Below are 26124 nucleotides of genomic sequence, written 5' to 3'. Positions count from 1 at the left end.
CCTGCTTGAGACTACTCTAGTGAGCTCAGCTGGAAAGTGTGTGTGTGTGCGTGTGTATGTGTGCATGTACTGTGCATATGCCTGGTAATGTTCAGGACCAAGCTACTGCCACAGCTCTTGGTAATTCAGCCTCCTGCCACCCTAACAGTAGCACATTCTACTCCTTTCTCCGTTATATATTTTTCTCACATCCATATCATCCGCGCAACTACAGAGTGGTGACACGTTCCATACACTTCCAACAGCAATCTACATTTTTAATGGTCCTTTTATGGAATAAAACATCAACGATATTTCACAATGTTATTGAACAAAACATAGCACTTAACCACATTAGAAAGATTGGTTTATTGCGATATGCATGATGAGGTACAGGTACACACTAAAATCTTGCTTGCAGAAGCATCAAAGACACATAAGACAGACAAACACAATAAATGCAAATTACAAGTGAATTCTGCAGGACAGTAAAATTAAAAAAGACTGCAAAATATATAAGGCAGCAGTTCAAGACAGCACAAGTAGAAAAAAAGCAAGTCCGTGATGGTGTAAGAGATGGTCTGTATTGTTCCGTTGCCAAGGTAGGATTAGCATCATGTAGGTTGTATCAAAAACCCGATAGTTGTAGGAAAGTAGCTGTTTGTGAACCTGATGATGTGCAATTTCATGCTGCTGTACCTCCTACCCAATGTAGCAGTGAGAAGAGGGTCTTACCTGGATGGTGGGGATTCTTGATGATAGATATCACCTTCTAGAGTCAGCACCTCATGTAGATGTTTTCAATGGTTGGGAGGGCTATGCCCGTAATGTACTGGGCATCGTGTGTAGGAAGGAACTGCAGATGCTGGTTTCCATCGAAAATAGACACAAATTGTTGGAGTAACTCAGCGGGACAGGCAGCATCTCTGGAGAGAAGGAATGGATGACGTTTCGGGTTGTGGCTGTTCTTCAGGAAGAAGGGTCTCGACCCGAAACGTCACCCATTCTTTCTCTCCAGAGATGCTGCCTGTCCCGCTGAGCACATGGTCTCCCGACTTCCCTTTCTCAAGTCAACAATTAGTTCCTTTGTTGCTTTGACATTGAATATGAGGTTGTTGTTGTGGAATCACTCAACCAGGTATCCTTTCTCTCTTGTAAACTGACTCATTACAGTTATTACAGATTATGTCAAAGTTTGATGAAAGGAACAACACACTTTCTTTTGGATTCCTCGTTGCTTTTATTTAATTTACTATATGGATTCAGAGGGCAGGGCGAGTCATATTGAAACAGTGAGTTGGGGTTACACCATTATATGTACTTTTCATTAGGGATACAGTCCGAATTGAGGCACAAGCTGATTTGGGTTTGCACACAGGTAGTGTAAGAAAATAACTGCAGATGCTGGTACAAATCAAAGTCTGAAGAAGGGTCTCGACCCGAAACGTCACCCATTCCTTCTCTCCTGAGATGCTGCCTGACCTGCTGAGTTACTCCAGCATTTTGTGAATAAATACCTTGGGTTTGCACACCATTCAGTTGGATTGATTTTCTTCATTGGTAAAATTAATAATCTTGCTTCCTTTAGGCCATTGAAAATTGAAGAGATCTCAGGGTTGGTGTAGATGTTAGCTTCTGCGTCATCAGAACCATTCAAGACAAATGTATAATCTTTCTCCCACTGCCTCTACACGTCACTGCTCAATTTACAATTTCTTTTTCAATCCCATGAACTTTCACCTTAGCTATAGATTTTTCATGAAGGACTGTATTAAATGTTTTCTGAAATCCAAGATCAACAACATTGCTTCCATCACCTGGCAGGGTTAGACCCTGAAAAGATTGCAGTAAATAATTTGGATTTGACATTCTCTTCATAAGCAGTGTTGCTTTAGATTTATTTTGTTCATTTTTCCTGATTCTTCGACCTCTGTGCCCTTCTATCCTTATCAATTCTGCAATAAAACATGATATAAAGTTCTTCACTGACAGGAAAAAATTACTCTCCCTCCCCTTCTATTCAGAACCAGGAAGCTGGACATTGTCTTGATTTGGCTAGTTACCTCTCTCCCTCTGCTGCCTTAAACATTAATATTGGAATGGTAAATTGATGAGGAACAGAAAACCAACTCAGGAAGGGCTAGCTTATAATGAGAGATTGCTGATTTTTTTTCATTCTTGAGTATTAAAGGTCAAGAGGAGCTTGAAGTCAAGTTGATGAATGGAAAGAAAATGATAGAGAAGCTGTCTAAAGGAAAATCTGAAAATAAACATAGGTTTGTGAAAATCTCTTCTGTAGATGGTCACACATGAATATTCAGGGAGTGGAAGAGTATGGATCACTGCAAGCAGAAGAGATTAATTTAACCTGATATCATGTTCGGCCTGGTATTGTGGGCCGAAGGGGCTTTTGGTGTGCTCTACAAAAATCTGTTGAAGTTGACACTACTGAAAATTTCAAAACTGATTGATAGATTCTGATTTATTGTTTCCTAACGACACCAGATTACAGTGAGTTAATAGAGTTGGAAGCAGATCACCTTTGATCTAATTGGTGGTACAAGTTGAATGTCATAATTCCCTTTCCTTGTCTTTTTGTCTTGCCTTGGGCATTTCATTACATCAGATATCTCCAAATGTTTAATGAATTACATTGCTGCTATATATTTTATACATTTCATTTTTTTAGTTTTAGAGATACAGCACGGAAACAGGCCTTTCGTCCCACCGAGTTCGCACCGACCAGCGATCCCCGCACATTAATACTACCCTACACACACTAGGGACAATTTACACTTACATCAAGCCAATTAACCTACAAACCTCTACGTCTTTGGAGTGTGGGAGGAAACCAAAGATCTCTGAGAAAACCCATGCGGTCACAGGGAGAACGTACAAACTCCGTACAGACAGCACCCGTAGTAGGGGTCGATCCCAGGTCTCTGGCGCTGCAAGCACTGTAAGGCAGCAACTCTCCTGCTGCGCCACCATGCCGCCCTACACCTGTGTTTTGTTTGAAGAAAATTCTGGAAATGTCTTGCATATTCCTTGCAAGTTTCAATCCGAATGGATGAGCAATAGTTGCCAGCAGGTGTGATGCTGGATTTGTAGCATGTTTCAGCCTCCAAAGATTAATAGCACATCACAAAAACTAATATTAGACCAGCTTCCAAGATATATTACATGGTCCTGTCTCCTTGTTGATTGTGGGACCTTGCTATGTACAAATTGACTGTTTTTTTAATATTCATTCAAGGAATGTGGGCTTCACAGATCGCCCCAGCAATTAATTGCCCATCAATTTTAATTACCCTTGAGAAGGTGATGGTGAAATACCTTCTTGAGCTACTGCAGCCTTTGAGGTATGATTGCATTTATGGGAGGATATTGACCCACAGACAGTAAAGGAATGGCGATATATTTACAAATCAGGATGGTGTGTAGATTGGAGGGCAACATCTGGATCATAGCAGTGGCAAAAAAAAATTCACTGTAGAGCATATTGCTGTGGTCAGCCATCCGGGATCTACAAAAAATAAAGAAATGGAAGCAGAAAATGCTGGAAATACTCAGCAGGTCAGGCAGCTTCTGAAGAGAAAGAGAAACAGTCGACAATCAGATCCAAAACCCTTTGTGTAGGAAGGAACACACAAAATGCTGGAGTAACTCAGCGGGACTCCAAGCAGCATCTCTGAAGAGAAGGAATGGGTGATGTTTCAGGTCAAGACCCTTCTTCAGACTGAGAGTCAGGGGAGAGGGAATCTAGAGATATGGAAAGGTAAGGTATCAGACTGGGAATGATTCTGCCTAACGTTGATGGTTTTCATCATTTTCTGTTTTTATTTCTCATTTCCAGCACCAGAAGTTGTTTTATTAATTTTCACACAAATTTAGTTAGCTTAGTTGAGAGATACAGCGCAGAATCAGGCCCTTCGGCCCACCGAATCCACCCGACCAGCAATCCCCGCACATTAACACTATCCTACATATTCTAGGGACAATTTACACTTATACCAAGCCAATTAACCTAATAACTTGAACGTCTTTGGAGTGTGGGAGGAAACCAAAGATCTTGGAGAAAACCCACGCGGTCACTCCGTACAGACAAGCACCCACGGCCAGGATGGAACCCGGGTCTCTGGTGCTGTAAGCGCTACAAGGCAGCAACTGAAATTCTGAGGTATTTTTTCACCTGGTCCACTTTACCACCTGAATTGTTTGCAGTTCTGGTCACCCCATTACAGGAAGGATGTTCGTCAAAGTACAGTTTATGAAATTATGAGAGGCATAGATAGGATACACAGTCTGAACCTTTTTTCCCCAGAGTTGAATTGTCAAAGACTAGAGGGCACAGCTTTAATATGAGAAGGGCAAAATTTAAAGGAGGTGTGTGTGCGGGACAAGTTTTTTTAACGCAGAGTGGTTGGTGCCTGAACGGGCTGTCAGGGTGGTGGTGGAAGCAGTTATGATAGTGTCATTTAAGAGGCTGTTGGAGAGGCACATGGATATGCAGAGAATGTAGGGATGTGGATCATGTGCAGGTAGAGTTAATGTTGGCATCATGTTTAGCACAGACAGGGTCTGTTCCTTTGTTGTGCTGTTCCATGTAAATCCAGGGGTCGGGAGAACATGAAACAAATCAGATTTTGGATAATCTAAGTAACATCAACTTTGCAGAGATGCATGTAAACAGACAGAAACTAGTCACTTAACGTTATAACTTTAAACAAATGTACTCAATTCTAGTATATATCGAATTCTATTATAATTATCAATTCAATATAAACAATACTAATTATTTGAAGTCGTTAACGTTTAAACAGATTTTCACAAGTGTATTATGTGGAATTCTATTATATAGAGCTCAACGACATCTGGGAGTCTGGACGTACAACGAGATCTGGGTGTCCTAGTGCATCAGTCACTGAAAGGAAGCATGCAGGTACAGCAGGCAGTGAAGAAAGCCATTGGAATGTTGGCCTTCATAACAAGAGGAGTTGGGTATAGGAGCAAAGAGGTCCTTCTGCAGTTGAACAGGGCCCTAGTGAGACCGCACCTGGAGTACTGTGTGCAGTTTTGGTCTCCAAATTTGAGGAAGGATATTCTTGCTATTGAGGGCGTGCAGCGTAGGTTTACTAGGTTGATTCCCGGAATGGCGGGACTATCATATGTTGAAAGACTGGAGCGACTAGGCTTGTATACACTGGAATTTAGAAGGATGAGAGGGGATCTTATCGAGACATATAAGATTATTAAGGGGTTGGACACGTTAGAGGCAGGAAACATGTTCCCAATGTTGGGGGAGTCCAGAACAAGGGGCCACAGTTTAAGAATAAGGGGTCGGCCATTTAGAACGGAGATGAGGAAAAACTTTTTCAGTCAGAGAGTTGTGAATCTGTGGACTTCTCTGCCTCAGAAGGCAGTGGGGGCCAATTCTCTGAATGCATTCAAGAGAGAGCTAGATAGAGCTCTTAATGATAGCGGAGTCAGGGGGTTATGGGGAGAAGGCAGGAACGGGGTACTGATTGAGAATGATCAGCCATGATCACATTGAATGGTGGTGCGTACAGGCTCGAAGGGCCGAATGGCCTCCTCCTGCACCTATTGTCTATTATCATTCTATTCAGTGTTTCTGGAACTTTCGTTGGAGTCCTGAGGGGGGGTCAGGGATATTTACTCAGCAATCTTTCTAAACTTTGTCAAATAATGTTTCACAGCAACGACGTTGAAATAAACGGTAAACATTACTTGATGGACGGCCTCTCTCCCGCCTGGTCGCTGGCGCTGTGTGACTGTGTGTGTGTTCGCTGCGAGCATCGACGCCATCGACGAGCTCCTCCCCTTCGGCTCGCGGCAGGAATCCGCCATGGCAACGGTTGCTCGGCAACAACGGGTCGGCGGGCAGCTTGGTTAATGTCGTCCCGGGGCGGCCGTGGCGGGAGGCGAGGAGAGCCGGAGACGGTGGGAAAGGGGAGGGAGGGAGGGAGGAGGAGGAAGGGGAAGCGGGGACTCAGAGAGGTTAAGAAAAGACTCCAAATAAGCAGCGCGCCGAGGTAGGCCGCGGGCTTCGGGCCGTTGCCCCGGCAACGGCGGGATGGAGCCCTGCAAGGCCAGAGCCGGTGAGTGGAGTGAGCCGGACCCGGCGACAGACGTCCTCCCCGCTCAGCAATCACTTATACACAATAGACAATAGGTGCAGGAGGAGGCCATACGGCCCTTCAAGCCAGCACCGCCATTCAATTCACAAAATGCTGGAGTAACTCAGCAGGTCAGGCAGCATCTCGGGAGAGAAGGAATGGGTGACGTTTCGGGTCGAGACCCTTCATTCAATGTGATCATGGCTGATCATTCTCAATCAGTACCCCATTCCTGCCTTCTCCCCATACCCCCTGACTCCGCTATCCTTAAGAGCTCTATCTAGCTCTCTCTTGAATGCATTCAGAGAATTGGCCTCCACTGCCTTCTGAGGCAGGGAATTCCACAGATTCACAACTCTCTGACTGAAAAAGTTTTTCCTCATCTCAGTTCTAAATGGCCGACCCCTTATTCTTAAACTGTGGCCCCTGGTTCTGGACTCCCCCAACATTGGGAACATGTTTCCTGCCTCTAAGGTGTCCAACCCCTTAATAATCTTATACGTTTCGATAAGATCTCCTCTCATCCTTCTAAATTCCAGTGTATACAAACCTAGTCGCTCCAGTCTTTCAACATATGATAGTCCCGCCATTCCGGGAATTAACCTAGTAAAGCTACGCTGCAAGCCCTCAACAGCAAGAATATCCTTCCTCAAATTTGGAGACCAAAACTGCACACAGTACTCCAGGTGCGGTCTCACTAGGGCCCTGTACAACTGCAGATGGACCTCTTTGCTCCTATACTCAACTCCTCTTGTTATGAAGGCCAACATTCCATTGGCTTTCTTCACTGCCTGCTGTACCTGCATGCTTCCTTTCAGTGACTGATGCACTAGGACACCCAGATCTCGTTGTACGTCCCTTTTTCCTAACTTGACACCATTCAGATAATAATCTGCCTGAGACGTCCTCCCCGCTCAGCAATCACTTCATTTGCGTTTCCTTTGTTATTTTCAGAGGATGAAGATGTCAAGATCACCGTCGAGCTGCTCAAATCGATCACTGGGGAGTTTGATCTGGAATCGATTTTGTTCTTAAAGCTGACGAAAATGAGTGAGTGGTGACTGTCAAATCCAATACAATACAATGCCACATATCTTTATTGTCATTGTTGTACAGGGGGACAACGAGATTGGGAATGCGACCTCCATTCGATGCAATAAATTAATTAGCTAATCAACAGAAATTTAGACATCCCAGAGAAACAAAATTAGAAACAGTTAAAACAGTATAAAGTGCAAATAGGATCGATGTGTGACGTGACCATCCGAAGGAGACAGTTCATGGGGGGCGCACTCAGCAGGACCTGTTCAGAGCAGCTATAGCTCAGGGGATGAAGCTGTTCCTAAGTCTGGAGGTGCGGGCGTAGAAGGCCTTATAACGTCTGCCGGATGGTAGAAGTTCGAACAGACTATTGCAGGGGTGTGAGGAGTCTTTATGAATGCTGGTGGCTTTCCTGAGGCATCGTGTGTTGTAGATGCCCTCCAAGGTTGGTAGCTGTGTCCCGATAATCTTCTGAGCTCTGTAGACTACCCGCTGAAGAGCTCTCCTCTCCGCCTCCGTGCAGCTGAGATACCACACAGAGATGCCATACGTTAGGATACTCTCTGTGGTGCAGCGGTAGAAGGTCATCAGCAGCTGTCGGGGCAGACCAGTCTTTTTCAGTGTTTTCAGGAAAAACAGTCGTTGCTGTGCCTTCTTGACCTGTGAGGTCCTCCGAAATGTGTGTGCCCAGAAACCTGATGCTGGACACTCTCTCCATACTATCCCCGTTGATAAAGATCAGAGCGTATTCCCCATTATGTGACCTTCTGAAGTTGATGATCAGCTCCTTGGTCTTGGAGGTGTTTAGGGACAGGTTGTTATCTGAGCACCAGTCCGCCAGGTTCTGCACCTCCGCTCTGTAGTGTGTTTCATCACCGTTGGTGATCAGCCCGATCACCGTTGTGTCATCTGCAAACTTGACAATGGTGTTGGTGGCGAATGCAGGAACACAGTCGTGTGTGAAGAGGGAGTAGAGCATGGGGCTCAATACACAGCCCTGTGGTGTGCCGGTACTCAGGGTGATAGTGGAGGACAGGTGAGGGCCCATTCTCACTGCCTGCGGTCGCTCCAGCAGGAAGTCCAGGATCCAGTCGCATAACGACGAGCTGAGGCCTAGCTGGTGGAGTTTGGTGATGAGCTTGGTGGGCATGACTGTGATGAAGGCAGAGCAATAGTCTATGAATAGCATCCTCACGTACATGCCCTGTCTCTCCAGGTGAGTCAGGGCAGTGTGAAGAGCCAGAGAGATGGCGTCCTCTGTGGATCTGTTTGTCCTGTATGCAAATTGATGCGAGTCCAGTGAGGCAGGGATGCTGGATTTGATGTGTGAGAGGACCGACCAGCCTTTCAAAGCACTTTGTGATTATTGGTGTTAGGGCAACCGGACGGTAGTCGTTCAGGTTGGTGATCTTTGCTTTTTTCGGCACCGGCACTATGGTAGCTGACTTCAGGCACTTGGGGACCGTTGTCAGAGATAAAGACAGGTTAAAGATCCTGGTGAATACCTCAGCCAGCTGCTCAGCACAGTCCCTAAGTACCCTTCCTTGAACTCCGTCCGGGCCTGCAGCCTTGCGTGGATTGACCCTTCGCAGAGCGCACTGTACATCCTGTGTGCTCAATGAATGCAACCTTCTGTCTCTGTCTGTCCATGTCACACTCTCACTCTTTCTCTTTCCCACACTCTCTTACTGTCTCGTATCTTTTTGGTCTCAAATTTTCTTTTAGAGTGAGGCCATTTGACACATTGTGCCAGTGTTGGACAGTGATCTAGCTCCCTGGAATGCCTCGGTTCAGGCAGAAACTCTTGGTATCACGCAGTCACACCAGACTCGCTTCTCCCTGGTGAAATGCCATCAGCAATCCAACACTTCATCTGGAGGCTAGTTACTTTGTACTTTTGACAATAGTTGGAAATATCAATTTTTAGAAAGTAAAACTTAAAATATGATATAAACCCAAGTGTCTTTTTTAACAAGTGTAGTTGCAGGAAGAAGAATTATATAAAGGAATATTTTGCTGTTGCTTGCTGCAGACATCTGCAATCTTGGATGCATTGGAGACTGTGTAAATCTGGAGAGGCTGGACTTATCGAGAAATGACATCTCAAACCTCAAGCCCTTGGCATCACTCAAACTTCTAACTGTGCTCAACTTGTCAGCCAATAGAATCTCCAATCTCGGTAAAGTGACTATCTTCATCATCATTAAAAATAATGTTCATTAAAAAGACCACAAAATCTCTCATCTTCGGTTTTAGAGATCTTAATGTTAACCGTTTCCCTCTCCATAGATGCTGTCTGATATATTTTCAGCATTCTGTGCTTTTTGTATCGTAAGAAATAGGATACCTCATCTTCAATAATTAATACTATTGTTGTAATATTGCAGTGAAAATACTTATAATGCATAGAAAATTAAGTGCTGGAGTAACTCAGCGGGTTAGGCAACATCACTGGAAGGCATGGCTATGCACCGTTTCAGGTTGGGACCTTTCTTTCAGACTGAAGTATAACTATTATGTAACTCTTGCTCTCTCGTGTACACAGTACTCCAATGACATGCACTGCAAAGGTCCTCAAAACTACTTTCTGGTGAATGGTATTCAATCTGAAACATTAACTCTGTTATTCTTGATTTGTTGTTTCCACTATTTTTATTTCAAATTTCGCCAATGTATAGGCTTTTTTTCTAATTTAATCTCTATAAATGGTAGGGGTCCACAAATCCACTCTTGTGTCAGTACTTTAGCTTTCTGGTATGTTAGCTGCAAAGACAAAGAAAGCCGACAATATAAGTGATGCAAACAACAGTTTGGTGAAGTAAGGTAAATAGCTGTACAGTTGCAATTAATCATCAGTTTTCTATTTCACATTAGCAGTGTCTGTAGCTAACTTACATTTCATGATACTTTCAGAGCATGCTGCTTTAAGGGTCTTAAAAGTTGAGATTATCAGTGAGCTATGCTCATCAAAAATATTTTAAAATGGGATAGGATTTCCAATTTGAATTTGATGAAGTGATTAATGATCTGATTATTAAGTGAAAGCAGTTACATTTCTGCATGGAAGATTGCTGGATTAAAAAGAGTCAAACAATATCAACGTTTGGGTGGGACACAAAACGCTGGAGTAACTCAGCGGGACAGGCAGCATCAGTGGAGAGAAGGAATGGGTGACTTTCAGGTTGAAACCCTTCGAAACGTCACTCATTCCTTCTCTCCAGAGATGCTGCCTGTCCCACTGAGTTACTCCAACATTTTGTGTCTATCTTTGCTTTAAACCAACATTTGCAGTTCCTTTCCACACTCAACATTGGGAGGGTATGGAAGGAAGTCCACTTTTGTGTAATAACTTCACAACCTTGTGTTATAAGGTACCTGATTACCAAGAAACATCTTTTGAAGTTGAGTTGCAGTTCTGCCATATTTCATAGATAATATAGCAAAAATGTAAAACTTAATGATGATTCTTCAGTGTTTTAATTGGTCCGTTTTTTAAGCTATGACAGCTTTAAGAACTCTGCCAGAGTTAAATGTCAATATATCAACTCATTTTAAATCTGAAGAAGGGTCTCGACCTGAAACGTCACCTATCCATGTTCTCCAGAAATGCTGCCTGACCTGCTGAGTTACTCCAGCACTTTGTGTCCTTTTGTGTACTAACCAGCATCTGCAATTCTTTGTTTCTACTCATTTTTGAATGTTCCTTGCCTTGCGCTTCTGAGGACTTGTAACAGATATAACTAATATGATAATGCAGTAAATAACACTGACCAATCATTTATTTGTCTACAGTCTACACCATTCTTAGTTTTGATATGGTGACAGCCTCATTTGTTGGAGATCTTTGAGAATAGCGAATGCAAAACCCCTGTTACCTCCCTAGCCAATCTCCATTCACCATTGTTACCCCTCGAGTTATTTGTGTACTGCATCACAGAATATCTTACAAAATAGATCTTGTTTATATAGGGGCGGCACAGTGGCGCAGCGGTAGAGATGCTGCCTTACAGCGCCAGAGACATGGGTTCGATCCTGACTACGTGTTGTCTATACGTTCTCCCCGTAACCGTGTAGGGTTTCTCCAGATGCTCAGGTTTCCTCCCACACTCCAAAGAGGTTAATTGGCTTTGATAAAAAATTGTAAATTGTCCTTAGTGTGTAGGATAGTTCTAGTATCCTACACACTAAGTGATAGTGATCGGTGGTCGGCAAGGAATCTGTGGGTCGAAGGGCCAGTTTCCGCGCTGTATCTCTAAAGTCTAAAAGTTAATTCTAATTAATCCTGTTTCCATATCTCATGGGAACATATTCCATAGACTCACTAAAATAAATGTGTGAGAAGCTTCGCAGGGGCTAAACATCAGCACGAGTATGATGGCTTGTTTTTGCTGTGGACCGACTGTCTGCTTCAGTATACTTGGTCATCAAAGCAGTAAAGGATCTTTTTTTCAATAGATCACGTTGCTTTCTGTTGAACTAGAACATGACGTTCATTGCAGGCACAATGCAAAATGAGCAGTATCGGATCACCAGTCATTTATTGCAGTGGCTAAAGGGAATTTTCCCTGAAGTCTAACTGCTGTAAGCTTAGCTGTACGTTTTCAGATCTTTACTTATTTTTAAAAAACCTGTGCATTTTCAAATGTTCAATAGAGAATTTAAGCTCATAGTTCATAATATAGATTTTTCAAAATGCAGTTTACACTTTGCATGTTTAAATGATGTGCACTCTGTTTTGCAGTTGAGGAAAACAGTCAATAAAAGTGGGTTTGAAACATGTAAAATCTCCCCCGTCCTGCACTCTATGTCTCTATTGGAAATGAAGTAGTGGTGCCACCTTCAGTCGGAAACAAAATAAACATAAAACGATGGAAAAACTAGTTAGTCAGAAACGTCAGTGCAGAGAGAAACAGGGTTTGCTTTTCAAGCCAGAATGTTCTCATTGGGCTGCACTTGCCTTTTGTATTTATTTCATTAAGTGGGTAGTGATCTAAATTACTAGATTTCTCCTCTGCCTTGAATAATGTTAACATCATAGTTATGGAAAAAAATTATGTTCTTCACCCTCTATTTTATATGTATTTTCCACATTTTATTTCTATTCCAGATCCTCTGTACTCATGTGAAAATCTGCAGAACCTCAATTTGGCAGGAAACCTAATCAGCAGGTTAGTGTTGAAAACTTGTTTGCAGTACCCTGTGTGACAGAATTTGCTACTGTTAGTAGTTGCAGCAGTTTTGGATATCTCACCTATCTCCGTATCTGTGCACTGCTCCTTAGTGTGGATGTACTTCGTTCAATAACCAAGCTGAAGAATCTGGATACTATTCGACTGAAAGATACAGTTTGCAGCTTTAGTAATCCAGGTAACTCTTTCTCTTAGCTGTGAGTTGATTCATAGCTTCACTTTTCAGGTCGTAAGCTTTGAATTTAAACATTTTTGCAAAGCTTTGAGCATAGAATTTAGACTGTTATTCCAACTACACTACACTAATATAGTAAGGAAATTCTCGAATGTCGGAGGAACTGTCTTTAAGATGAAGTAATAAACAATAAGTTGTCTTCTTCCTTTTGCTGGTTGCAAAACATCCCATGGTACTCATACAAGGGAATTCTCTTTTATGCTTAGGCTAATATTCATCCCTCAATTGACATTACTAAAATCATTTATCACGTTGATGTTCATGGGAGCTTCCATATAAAATAGATGCAAGCTTTCGTGTAACCCAATAGTGAGAACCTCATTGAAAGTAAAGCACTTCGAAACATCCCAAGGTTGTAAAAAAGCACTAGATAAATATAATTCTGTTTATCCTTGAAGGAAATGCGATAATTAGACAAGAATTAGGTTAATTTCTGGCCCGGGTTTGTGGCAGAACAGCAATAGTTCAAAGGCACAGAATAAATCCTATGTTTTCCATTATTTATGGTGTCTTGGCAGTAGGTAATGTTGCAAGGTTAAAGAAAGGGCAAATCCATTTAAAGCTATTTAGTCACCATGTAATGGTTCCTGTAAATGCAGCATATATATTATCTGGGATATTAAACCGCTTTTAAAGGACAGCAAAATTGCTACCTCAAAGTTAACACGTTGTCAATGTTGTAAAGCACTGGGACATGCATCGTAAATATAAATATTTCTACAGAAAGATGTGACTCTAAATCCTTTGTTTTCAGTGTGTATGAATACATCATATCTGAACACAATGCTGGACATGTTCCCAAACATAAAGATATTAGATGGTGAGCGATTTGAGAAACTGAAAACAATAGAAGTTTCTGTTTTAAGATGTTCATGCAATTGTTCTTCCCTAGTGCCAGCAGGAACACCAGGATTTATCTGCAGATTCCCACAGAAATACAGATTACTATCACTGGTATCCAACTAAAGCATGATTTGGCCTGATACCAGTGATGGAAATTTGTATTTCTGTGGGGATGTGTATTTTCTGTGGGGGTGTGCATTTTGTGTGGGGGTGTGCATTTTGTGTGGGGGTGTGCATTTTGTGTGGGGGTGTGCATTTTCTGTGGGGGAGTGCATTTTCTGTGGGGATGTGCATTTTCTGTGGGGGAGTGCATTTTCTGTGGGAGGAGTGCATTTTCTGTGGGGGGAGTGCATTTTCTGTGGGGGCGTGTGCATTTTCTGTGGGGGAGTGCATTTTCTGTGGTGGCGTGTGCAATTTCTGTGGGGGAGTGCATTTTCTGCAGGGGAGTGCATTTTCTGCGGGGGGGGGTGCATTTTCTGAAAGGGGGGGTGCATTTTCTGCTCTGCCACGACCAGCTCAGGCTGCTCCAGTTCGCTCATTGCAGGGTTCCAGCAGAAAAGCACAATGTTCTTCATCTTTCCCGAGTTTTGGGTTGGAAACCTGCCTGCTGACCAAGCACAGCAATCCCTATTCAAATGATAAGGAAGCACTAGCTGCAGGGAGAAAGATAATTAGATTTTTGAAGGAACCCTATTTAACCTCATCATTTACATTTATTTTTAATGCATGAATGTAGTTTTTTTAGGAAAATAACTGCAGATACTGGTTGAAATCGAAGGTAGACACAAAATGCTGGAGTAACTCAGCGGGTCAGGCAGCATCTCAGGAGAGAAGGAATGGGTGACGTTTCGGGTCGAGACCCTTCTTGAGTCAGCATTAAATTTTTAAAACTTTTTCATGTCCTAAGTGTTCACAGAATTGCAGAATAGTTACAATTCTAAAGGAAGCCATTCAGCCCACTGAATCATTACTGTTCTATGTAAGAACAATCTGGCTGGTCCATCTTCCTATCGCACATTCTTTCCTTTCAGAGACTTAAACAGTTCCTCATTGAAAATCACCATAATATTCACCTTTGCTGCAAACACTGGCTGTATAGTCCAGACCTGAACCACAGGCTGCATGAATAAAAACAAAGGTTTTTTTTGTGGTATTTTTGTCAGTCACCTTAATTCGCTGTCCTCCGGTTCTTGACCCTACTGCCAGTGGGACAAAAACACAAAATGTTGGAAGAACTCCGCGGGTCAGGCAGCATCTGTGGAGGGAATGGACAGACAACGTTTAAGCTCAGTATCCTTCTTGAATAAACATAGTTTCCTCCTGTTATTGTGGATGGAGCCTTTACTTTCCGCTTACTTGGTTAGTAAGCAACAAAAGCTTTTCACTGTACCTTGGTACACGTCAAGTCAAGTCAAGTTAATTTTATTTGTATAGCAAATTTAAAAACAACCCACGTTGACCAAAGTACTGTACATCAGTTCAGGTACTAAGAAACGAACATACAATGGCACACAAACATAACAGCACATACATAAACAGTTCACAGCGCCCCCTCAGAGGGCCTCAAACGCTAGGGAGTAGAAATAGGTTTTGAGCCTGAACTTAAAGGAGTCGATGGAGGGGGCAGTTCTGATGGGGAGAGGGATGCTGTTCCACAGACTAGGAGCTGCAACCGTAAAAGCGCGGTCACCCCTGAGCTTAAGCCTAGACCGCGGGATAGTGAGTAGCACCCAACCTGAGGGACCTGGAGATAGAATGATAATAAACAAAACTGAACTGAAACCTGTGACTCCTCTAGGCCTGCAGTTCAGCACCCACTCCCCCTCCCCCGAGAAAGAACAGGGATTGAGTTCCCCTGGTCGTCGCCTTTCATCCCACTAGCCTCAGCATCCAGCACATCATTCTCTGACATTTCCGCCACTTTCAATGTGTTCCACCAACTTCAATGTATCCCATCACCAGTCACGTACTCCCATCCCCACCTCTTTCCACTTTCTGAAGGGACCACTGCATCAATAGCTCCTTGGATCTTACATCTCTTCCTGTGCGATCCACCTCCTGCAACCATCAGAGATGTAGCACCTATCCCTCGACCTCTCTCGCTTCCAACCAAGGACTCCAGAGGTCCTTCCAGGTGATACACAGGTTCATGTACATCTCTTCCAATCATGTCTACAGCATTCGGTGTAACTGATGAGACCTGCTTTACATCGGCGAGAACAAGCGTAGACTAGGCGACCATTTCACCGAACGCTGTGCTCTGTCTGCCAAGGTCTGCTGGAGCTCCTGGCTGCTAACCATTTTAGCTCCCCTTCCCATTTCCATACTGATTTTTCTGTCCCTCGTCCTCCATTGCCAGAGTGAGGCCACACACAAACTGGAAGAACAGCATCTCATATTCCACTGGGGTTCCTTACAACCCAACATTATGAACATTGAATTCTTCAATTTTAAGTAATAACCCCCCCCCCCCCCACCTACCTCTCTTTCCCCTGCCACCACCCCCAGCTTTGGTGCACGCACATTTCTCCCACAACCAGTCACCCTGCTCAATTTCCGGTGGGCCTCACTATGGCATACCACTGGGCTGCAAGCTGCCCAGGCGAAATATGAGGTGCTGTTCCTCCAAATTGGAGGAACAGCACCTCATATTTTGCCTGGGCAGCTTGCAGCCCAGTGGTATGAACATCGACTTCTCCAACTTTAGATAGTTCCTCTGTCCCTCTCTTCCCCTCCTCCTTCCCAGATCTCCCTCTATCGTCCTGTCTCCACCTATATCCTTCCTATGTTCCGCCCCCTGACATCAGTCTGAAGAAGGGTCTCGACCCGAAACGTCACCCATTCCTTCTCTCCTGACCCATCCGTCACCCATTCCTTCTCTCAAAATTACTCCAGCATTTTGTGAAATAAATACCTTCAATTTGTACCAGCATCTGCAGTTATTTTCTTACACAGGTGTCAGGACATCAACTTATGAATTTGTACATCAGAACATAAGAAACACAAGCAGGAGTAGGCCAACAAGCCCATTCTATTATTGAATGTAATTGTATCTGATCCAATGGCCTCGTGACCCTGTTCCCTCTAATTCTCATGTAATTCAAATTTCTGTTAATTTCCACCTTGAACATATTTAATGATCACCCCGAGGGAGCTGTGGAAGTGGACAATTCTAAAGATTTTGAGAGGAGGAATTTCCCTTTGTCTCCATTGTAAATGGATCACCCCATTTTGTAATTAGGTACCCTGATTCTGGATGTCCATAGTAGGGAAACATCGTCCCAGCATCCATCTTGATGATCCCCTCAATTTTTTTTGTTTTTCCTCTCTTTCTTCAAAACTGTATTGTGCATGCGCACACCCTCCTATCCTATCAGGCCTCCCTTGATACATCAATACTTTCCATCAAGGAATGTACCTAAAGAATGTACTTAAAGAATATAATTCCTTAAGTATGGAGTCTAAAACCACTCGGTACTCAAGGAGGGTGTCTCTCTTGCACCCTGTAAATTTGCATCAGAACTTCACTATCTTTATCCTCCATGCCCCTTACAACAAATTTCATTAACCTTCCTCTGTAATTGCTGTACCTGCATCTTTGTATTTCAAAAACTGCCACCCTCTCACCCACCGATCCTTTTTCTACATTTTGTCATCTCTATTTAATTATCTGGGTTTTTTTAAATTTCTTCCTTCCAAAGTGTATAACTTCACAATTTACAACATAATTCCCTATCTATCAAGCTCTTGGCCATTCACTGAACCTATCTATACTTCTTTTGAATGCTCTTTGTGTCCTTGGAACTTTATAGTCTCTCTATCTTTGCACTCTCAGCAAATCTCTGACCACACGGTCACAGTATTAGTTAAGAATTGCCGATCTGAAAAATGGCCCATTTATCCATACTAACTGTTTTCTTTAGTTGGTCATTTCTCTGTCGATGACAATATATAATCCGCTAACCTCGTGTACTAACCTTTAATGTAGATATTATCAAATGCCTTCTAGAAATCCAAATACACTGTTTCTGCTGGGTCCACATTATCCAACCTCTTCATCCTTAAAGAATTCAGAATTTCGAAAGCTGATTTGATTGTTGGTTTTGAAATCTCATTAAATATCTTGTCAGCCAACTCCCACCTTTATGAAAACCAGGCTGTTTATGATTATGATTGATTCTTAATATTTTCAAGTGGCCCACCAAGTTGCAAGGTAAAAAGGAGACCATACTAAGAAATAATTTAATAAAGAATTTATATATTTTCTCTCCGTGGTGCTCAGTTCTTCTTGATTTCTGATGGTGTCGGACATTCAGCACTAGACTTTTCTTTCATTTATTATTTGCCTTTCAATGCCTTGAGGGACAACTCTCTGCCCCAAGTCCTCCTAGAGTAGTGTGATCAGCATGGGAATCTGGTGGATGAAAATCACAACCTGAACACTGGGCTATTCACCAGCAAGTTTATTGGATATAAATTTTCATTCATCAAGATGATGATGATGCAGTTCTTGCCAAAGAACCTTTATTGCAAACCCATCTTTAATATTGAGCAAATCGATTATAGAGTTACATGGCAAGAAAACAGGCCCTTCAGCCAAACTTGTCTATGCCAACTAAAATGCTCCATATAAGCTAGTGCCATTTGCCTGTATTTAGCCCATACCCCTCTAAACCTTTCCTATATGCATGCACCTGCCTCAACTATATCCACTGGCAACTTGTTCCATATACCCACTACGCTCCGAGTGAAAATGTTGCCCCTCGGGTTCCTATTACATTTTTCCCCCTCTCCTATGTCCTTAAACCTATGTTTTCTGGTTCTTGATTCCCCTACCCTGGGAAAAGACTCTTGTGCATTCACCATATCTATCCTCTTCATATACACCTCTAAAAGGTCATCCCTTAGCCTCCTGTGCTTCAAGTCCTAGCTCAAGTCAAGTCAAGTCAAGTCAAATTGCCCAATCTCTCCCTTTATCTCAGGCTCTCGAGTAATGGCAGCATCATTGTAAAATTAATTGGGGAATGATAACTTTTTTGGTCTTGAATCTGAAAACAATCCACCCTGTTCTGACAGCTTTTCCAAGTGAAAACTTAAAGTAAATGTTTTTCATGCACTCGTTTCATCAAGTGTTACAGTGATATTTAAGACATTTCCTTTTCTTTGCTTTAAAGTTTTTAAGCTGCATCCATTGTGTTTTTCCATACCTTTATTTTTGATGAAATTAAAAGAATCTGAGCACTTGAGAACTGTTTCTGTTCTGTTCTATTCACAGGAGAGAGAGTGTCAGGAAGGGGCAGTGATTTGTACCGACTCTGTAAAGACATTGATGATTCTCTGAAAGGTTTGATAGTTCTTTTTGGTTTGATCGTAATTTAAATGGCATTTTCACTCCACTAAATTGAGTATGCATAGTGAAACATGGGCAGAACGAAACTCTTAATGATTCGGAATGAAGGGATATGGATCACGTGCAGGCAGAGGAACTTAACGTTGCATCATGTTCAGCACATAGGGAGCCGAAGTGCCTTTTCCTGTGCTATACTGTTCTATATTCTATGTGCTTCTATAGTCTAATCTATAGTCTAGATTTCACATGTGCCAACCTGGTTATGATTTTACTCCCAAATTACTTATAATAATATATATAATAATAATAATAATAATAAGCATTTATTTTATATAGCGCTTTACCAGGTGCTCGAAGCGCTTTACAAAAACAGTCATAACATAAAAACAAACAGACAAACTATCCTGACGGAGAAGCAGCGAACAAATAGCGACAGCGTCCTCTCACGTCAGGGTCCGGCAGTAGACAACAAAAAGCACAGGACACACAGATACAATTTTAACACAAACAGCCATCACAGTGATTGCTCCAGGCACACCCTCACTGTGATGGAAGGCAAAGAAAAGTCATTATCTCCTCATTCTTCTCCCGTGGCGCCACGAGGCGATCGAGGCTCCCAACTTTTGAAGCCCCCACCGGGCGATGGAAAGTCCGAGGGCCGAGCCGAGCCGAGCAGGCCGATGAAGGTCCTGAGCCCCCACCGGGCGATGGAAAGTGCCGCGGCCAGGCCACGCAGGGCGATGAGGGGCCTGCGAGCGGGTCGATCGTACCTCGCGCTCCGGGGCGGTCGAAGCTGCTACGGCTGGAGCTCCCGAAAGCCGGTTGCCAGCCAGGGACCTGCGAACTCCCGATGTTGAGGTCTGCAGGGCCCACGGCCGAAGCCTCCGAGATGGTAAGTCCAGGCCCTGCGACCGGAGTCTTCAAGGTCGATCGTAGAAGGAGGACGCCAACTCCACGATGTTAGGCCGTAGCGCGAACGGAGATACGACACGGTAAAGGTCGCATCTCCGTTGAGGAGGAGATTAGAAAAAAATGTTTCCCCCACCCCCCCACCACCCCCCCACCACCCCCCACATAAACAGAGTTAAAAATAGAACAAAACGTACATTAAACGATGACAATAGACAAAAACAACATAAAAAAGACAGAGAGACTGCCGGTTTTACTTCTTGGCGATTTTACTTCTGTGAAATGTTCTCTAGTTCTCTGTTACCTACTTCACCAAATTAAAAGGGTAAGTTCCCTGTTTGTAATTTTCTGTTCTATATATCCTGAGTGTGAAGAAGTTCCCCTTCGGGTTCCTATTAATTTTTTTCCTCTCGCCTTAAACCTATGCCTTCTGGTTCTTTATTTCCCTGCTCTGGGTAAAATACTCTGCACAGTCACACGATCTATTCCCCTCATGATCTTATGTACTCCTATAAGATCACTCCAAAGAATATGGTACGATCCAACCCAACCTCTCCCTCTAGCTCAGACCCTCAAATCATGGCAACATCTTCGTCAAAGGGTAGATGGAGAGAGTTGTCTTTAGATTGGAGGCTTATTTTTGTTAGTAGGAAAGAATACTGCAGATGCTGGTTTAAATCGAAGGTAGACACAAAATGCTGGAGTAACTCAGCGGGTCAGGCAGCATCTCTGGAGAGAAGGAATAGGTGACGTTTCGGGTCGAGACTCTTCTTCAGACTGGTTGATCACCCATGATCACAATGAATGGCGGTGCTGGCTCGAAGGCCAAATGACCTCCTCCTGCACCTATTTTCTATGTTACTATGTCACCCATTCCTTCTCTCCAGAGATGCTGCCTGACCCGCTGAGTTACTCCAGCATTTTGTGTCTACCTTGTTTTTGTATTAGACATTAACAATTTGGATGACAATGAAGGAATATTGTTAGTAAATTTGAAAATGACATCAAAATTGGTGACTTAGTGGACAGTGAAGAAGGATATCTATGTTTACAACGGGATCTAGATTAGTTGGAAAGGTGGGCCAAGGAATGCCACATGGAATTAACTGTGGCAAGTGTGAGGTGTTGCACTTTGGTCGAACCAGGGCAGTACTTGCACAGCAAGTGGTCGAGCCCCGGAGAGTGTTGAAGAACGGAGACATCTAGAAAATACAGGTGCATGGTTACCAGGTGAGACACGTGGATAAGGTGCTGAAGAAGGTATTTGGCACATTTGTCTTCATCCGGAAGGTTACTGAGTACAAAAGTTGGGTCAGTTGTACAAGTCATTGATGAGACCATACTTGGAGTACTGTGTGCAGTTCTGGACATCCAGCCTTCAGAAAGATGTCATTAAATTGCAAAGGATGCAGAATAGATTCACCAGGATGTTTGTGTAGGAAGGAACTGCAGATGCTGGTTTAACCCAAAGATAGACACAAAATGCTTGAGTAACTCAGCGGGACAAGCAGCATCGCTGGAGAGAAGGAATGGGTGACGTTTCGGGTCGAGACCCTTCTTCAGACATCAGTCTGAAATAATCTTGCCCTCAGAGTTTTAAGAAGGTAACAATGTCTGACTACCAGAGTCAGAGCTTATCAGGTTTTCAGTTAGAACCACATCTGAGTGGCTCAAATAATCTCAAATAATGCTCAAATAGGCATGAGATGCATGATTGTGTGGCTTTAAACTACCTGTAACCTTGATTTAGTTGCTATCTTCACGGATATCATCATGGGCTTTTTGCAACATTTTAAGACATACAGGGGTCAAAAGCAACAATAGTAACTTTTATTATGCTATTCTATGTGCTTTACACTTGATCTGCTTGTGAACATTTAATTAATCACTAAGTCAAGTCAAGTCAAGTCAATTTTATTTGTATAGCACATTTAAAAACAACCCACGTTGACCAAAGTGCTGCACATCTGATTAGTGGCAAAATGAACCACTTTGCCTGTGCATTGTCTTTATCACTTGGTATAATTGTTAAGAAAATGTCTTCTCCTTTGAAGCTTGGAGCAAGGTTACAGTTTTTGTACTGAATTCTGTAGTTATGAATTTATAATGAAAAGCATAAATGAGGGTAGGAAATGAACAAATATATCTATGCTTTTTACCTCTTTGCCTGCTTTTGTCCACCCAAGGGCAGCACAGTGGTGAAGTGTTAGTGCTGCTGCTCCAGCGACCCTGTTTTGATCCTGACCTTATAAACAATAGGTGCAGGAGGAGGCCATTCGGCCCTTCGAGCCAGCACCGCCATTGAATGTGATCATGGCTGATCATTCTCAATCAGTACCCCGTTCCTGTCTTCTCCCCATACCCCCTGACTCCGCTATCCTTAAGAGCTCTATCCAGCTCTCTCTTGAATGCATTCAGAGAATTGGCCTCCACTGCCTTCTGAGGCAGAGAATTCCACAGATTCACAACTCTCTGACTGAAAAAGTTTTTCCTCAACTCAGTTCTAAATGGCCTACTCCTTATTCTTAAACTGTGGCTCCTTGTGTGGAGTTTGATCTGTCAGTGTGGAGTTTTCATGTTCGCCAAGTGACTGCATGGGTTTCTACCAGGTGCTCTATTTTTCTCCCATATCAAGGCCAGTGAATATATCCACCTCGAACATGCACGGTCCGTATACTTTTTACTGTGTCATCTCAGCGGATAACTCGGGTTGCATTGTGAACATTATCTGTCCGATTTACCACATTACCATAGATAACGGAAGAGGTAGTTGAGACAGGTCCTATCGCAATGCTCAAGAAACATTTAGACAGGTACATGGATAGGACAGGTTTAGAGGGATATAGGCCAAACTCAGGCAGGTGGGACTAGTGCAGCCATGTTGGCCGGTGTGGGCAAGTTGGGTTGAAGGGCCTGTTTCCACGCTGTAAGATTCTATGACAAACAATTTTCACACTTCAAACATACTTCGTTGACAGTAATTCATTTGGGGACATCTTCACATTGTGAAAATTGTTTACAGAGATGCGAGTTCTTTATTTTCAGAAATTGACAGCAATCCTCCGCTCTGTGCCTCAGTCAGTCCTACAAAATGGGTTGAGGACCGTTACTGGGAACTGAAGCCAATGCAGCAAACTCGGACTGATAAAGCTTCTGAACAGGTTTTTGGTAAGAGTCCTCTTGACTTGTTTCATCTACTGTGTAATTTTAATTTCGAACAACTAATTAAGATTTTGTACTTTTATTTACATATTTTATTTTTACTTTTCACCTTCATTTATTTTGAATACGGATGCTTCTTATTTTAATGCGCAGAACTTTTGAAAGAATGCAGAGAGCTGAAGAGCAAGGCTGCTGATGTCATTACAAAAACCAAAAGGATGCCAAGGGCTGGGAAATAAGCCGATCACCTCTGACAATAGTCGCAGTTACCTCCAGAAACCTGAGCAATACTCAAACTGAAGCCACTGATTAATACAGACACCAGGGCCAACATGTGTTTACCATGAAACTGTTACGGAAACCAAAGAAAGGGCCGCACCCTTCTGCAGAATGTCTTCTGCACATTTCTCTGTGGGTGGAATATTTGCCACAGAAAGCCATGAAAAAGCCAGACCTTATAACCAGGGAAGATATATAACATGCTGCAATGAATTGGGTTTAACCACCTCACACCCAGCAGACAGGTGCACCTGTTGGTCAGTGCTTAAAGCTTCTAAACCCTTGCACTATCACTGTGCCTTTTCAAAAGTACTGACTAATGTAGTAATGCACTACATCTGTTAAAAGTTTGATCATTTAACTGAAATGCACCAGCTATGCACTGCGTGTGATCTGGAGTACATGTGATTTGTATCTGTTGTCTCTGGTGTATTTCAAAACCCTGGTGAGCAATATATTCATATAAGATGACCTGCAATACCAAACCATTTGATGTTTCCTGAAGAATGCTGCAGAAATAAAATACCACTATATATGCAAAAGCAAACAATGGCATGCTGACAATGTGAAATCAAAGCAGAGATTTTAGATATAGTCGGCAGGCTGGGCAGAATTTGTAGATATATAGGAGAGTATACCCTGAACAGCGGATACAGTTGATGAGGTTGGCGGAGGTGCAAGTGAACCTCTGCCTCACCTGAAAAGACTGTCGGGGTCCTTGGACGGAGTCAATGAGGGAGGTATAGGGACAGGTGTTGCATCTCCTGCAGTTGAAGGGGTAAGTACCTGGGGAGGGGGTGGTTTGGGTGGGAAGGATGAGTTAACCATGGAGTTGCGGAGGGAACGGTCTCTGCGGAAAGCGGAAAGGGGTGGAGATGGGAAGATGTGGCTAGTGGTGGGATCCCGTTGGAGGTGGCGAAAATGCCAGAGGATTATGTGCTGTATGCGACGGCTGATGGGGCGAAAGGTGAGGACTAGGAGGACTCTGTTACGACTGGAGGGAGGGGGAGGGGAGCAAGAGTGGAGCTGCGGGATATCAAGGGAACCCTAGTGAGGGCCTCATCTACGTTGGAAGAGGGGAACCCCCGTTCCCTAAAGAATGAGGTAATCTCCAATGTCCTGGTATGGAACACTTCATCTTGGGCGCAGATGCAGCATAGACGGAGGAATTGGGAGGAGGGGATAGAGTCTTTACAGGAAGCAGGGTGGGAAGAAGTGTTGTCTAGATAGCTGTGGGAGTCAGGGGCTTTATAAAACATGTCAGTCGATAGTCTATCTCCTGTGATAGAGATGGTGAGATCAAGAAACAGTAGGAAGATGTCGGAGATGGTCCAAGTAAATTTGAGTGCAGGATGGGAATTAGTAGTAAAGTTAACGAAGTCAGTGAGTTCTGCATGGGTGCAGGAGGTAGCACCGATGCAGTCGTCAATGTAGCAGAGGTAGAGTTCGGGGATAGGGCTAGTGTACGCCTGGAATAGGGATTGTTAACAGTATGGTTGCGACCTTTCAACAGAATCACTGTGATTAATGTTTAAGACTCAGATGTAAGGCATTGGTTTTGTTTTGAACATGAATCCTAAGTCATTAAATCATTGAATTGAGTCGTTGGAGACATAGAGCGCTGAGAATTTCCAACCATGGTGTTTATTTCCAAAGATAATCTATGTTGTCTTCCGAGTCTTTTCGAATTTCAAATTGTGATCCTTGATTACTCTGGGGCTAGCCCCAATTCCCCTGGCTTTTGAGTGTTGTGAAACATGCTAGGCCTTTGACAAGGTCCCTGAGGAAAATGTAAATGACAGAGCTTGCTGTTAACTGTAGATAAGTGTGAGGTTATCCACTTTGGTGGTAAGAATAGGAAGGCAGATTATTATTTGAATGGTGTCAAGTTAGGAAAAGGGACGTACAACGTGATCTGGGTGTCCTAGTGCATCAGTCACTGAAAGGAAGCATGCAGGTACAGCAGGCAGTGAAGAAAGCCAATGGAATGTTGGCCTTCATAACAAGAGGAGTTGAGTATAGGAGCAAAGAGGTCCTTCTGCAGTTGTACAGGGCCCTGGTGAGACCGCACCTGGAGTACTGTGTGCAGTTTTGGTCTCCAAATTTGAGGAAGGATACTCTTGCTATTGAGGGCGTGCAGCGTAGGTTTACTAGGTTAATTCCCGGAATGGCGGGACTGTCATATGTTGAAAGGCTGGAGCGACTAGGTTTGTATACACTGGAATTTAGAAGGATGAGAGGAGATCTTATCGAAACATATAAGATTATTAAGGGGTTGGACATGTTAGAGGCAGGAAACATGTTCCCAATGTTGCGGGAGTCCAGAACCAGGGGCCACAGTTTAAGAATAAGTCAATTTTCAAGTCAAGTCAATTTTATTTGTATAGCACATTTAAAAACAACCCACGTTGACCAAAGTGCTGTACATTTGATTAGGTTCCAATAGAAAAAAAAATGAAAACATACAGTAGCACGCAAACAGTTCACAGCGCCTCCTCAATGAGCCTCAAACGCTAGGGAGTAGAAATATGTTTTGAGCCTGGACTTAAAGGAGTCGATCGAGGGGGTAGTTCTGATGGGGAGAGGGATGCTGTTCCACAGTCTAGGAGCTGCAACCGCAAAAGCGCGGTCACCCCTGAGTTTAAGCCTAGACCGCGGGATAGTGAATAGCCCCAAGTCGGCCGATCTGAGGGACCTGGAGTTAGAGAGGGGGGTTAGAAGATTTTTGATGTAGGGGGGGGGAGTGTCCATTTAGGGCTTTATACGTGAATAGGAGGAGCTTGAAGTTGATTCTGTACCGTACAGGGAGCCAGTGGAGAGAGGCCAGAATCGGGGTGATGTGGTCCCTTTTACGGGTACCCGTCAGGAGTCTCGCTGCGGCGTTTTGGACCAGTTGCAGGCGGGACAGGGAAGATTGGCTGATCCCAGTATATAGGGAGTTGCAGTAGTCTAGGCGGGAGGAAATGAAAGCGTGAATGATTTTTTCTGTGTCGTCGAATT

The 26124-nt window shown here is 43.4% G+C and overlaps 1 protein-coding gene across 5 annotated transcripts; it reads left to right on the top strand.

Moving 5' to 3' along the window:
• The first annotated feature begins 5975 nt into the window (after positions 1-5975).
• On the top strand, positions 5976-24410 carry lrrc61 (leucine rich repeat containing 61). 5 transcript variants are annotated; one of them, XM_078429734.1, is made up of 9 exons: positions 5976-6098; positions 7071-7166; positions 9190-9336; positions 12265-12325; positions 12439-12524; positions 13336-13401; positions 18700-18768; positions 22729-22851; positions 22999-24410. In XM_078429734.1, the coding sequence occupies exons 1-9, from the start codon at positions 6074-6076 to the stop codon at positions 23082-23084; spliced, it is 759 nt and encodes a 252-aa protein (XP_078285860.1). In that variant the 5' UTR covers positions 5976-6073; the 3' UTR covers positions 23085-24410. The 5 variants fall into 5 exon arrangements, with proteins under 5 accessions (XP_078285860.1, XP_078285864.1, XP_078285861.1 ...); XM_078429738.1 differs by lacking the exon at positions 9190-9336; XM_078429735.1 differs by lacking the exon at positions 13336-13401.
• The last annotated feature ends 1714 nt before the right edge of the window (positions 24411-26124 follow it).

The sequence above is a fragment of the Rhinoraja longicauda genome, chromosome 38 (assembly GCF_053455715.1).
Source record: "Rhinoraja longicauda isolate Sanriku21f chromosome 38, sRhiLon1.1, whole genome shotgun sequence".
In the NCBI taxonomy this organism is placed as follows: domain Eukaryota; kingdom Metazoa; phylum Chordata; class Chondrichthyes; order Rajiformes; family Arhynchobatidae; genus Rhinoraja; species Rhinoraja longicauda.
Note: the sequence above shows the minus strand (reverse complement) of the source record. Positions and strands in the feature narration are given on the sequence as shown.

Bases quoted from the DNA above. Each gene is read 5' to 3' on its own strand.
- lrrc61 (XM_078429734.1), top strand. From the start codon at position 6,074: ATGGAGCCCTGCAAGGCCAGAGCCG. The intron at 9,337-12,264 runs GTAAAGTGACTA...TTTCTATTCCAG, and splicing joins CAATAGAATCTCCAATCTCG to ATCCTCTGTACTCATGTGAA. The intron at 13,402-18,699 runs GTGAGCGATTTG...TTCTATTCACAG, and splicing joins AAACATAAAGATATTAGATG to GAGAGAGAGTGTCAGGAAGG.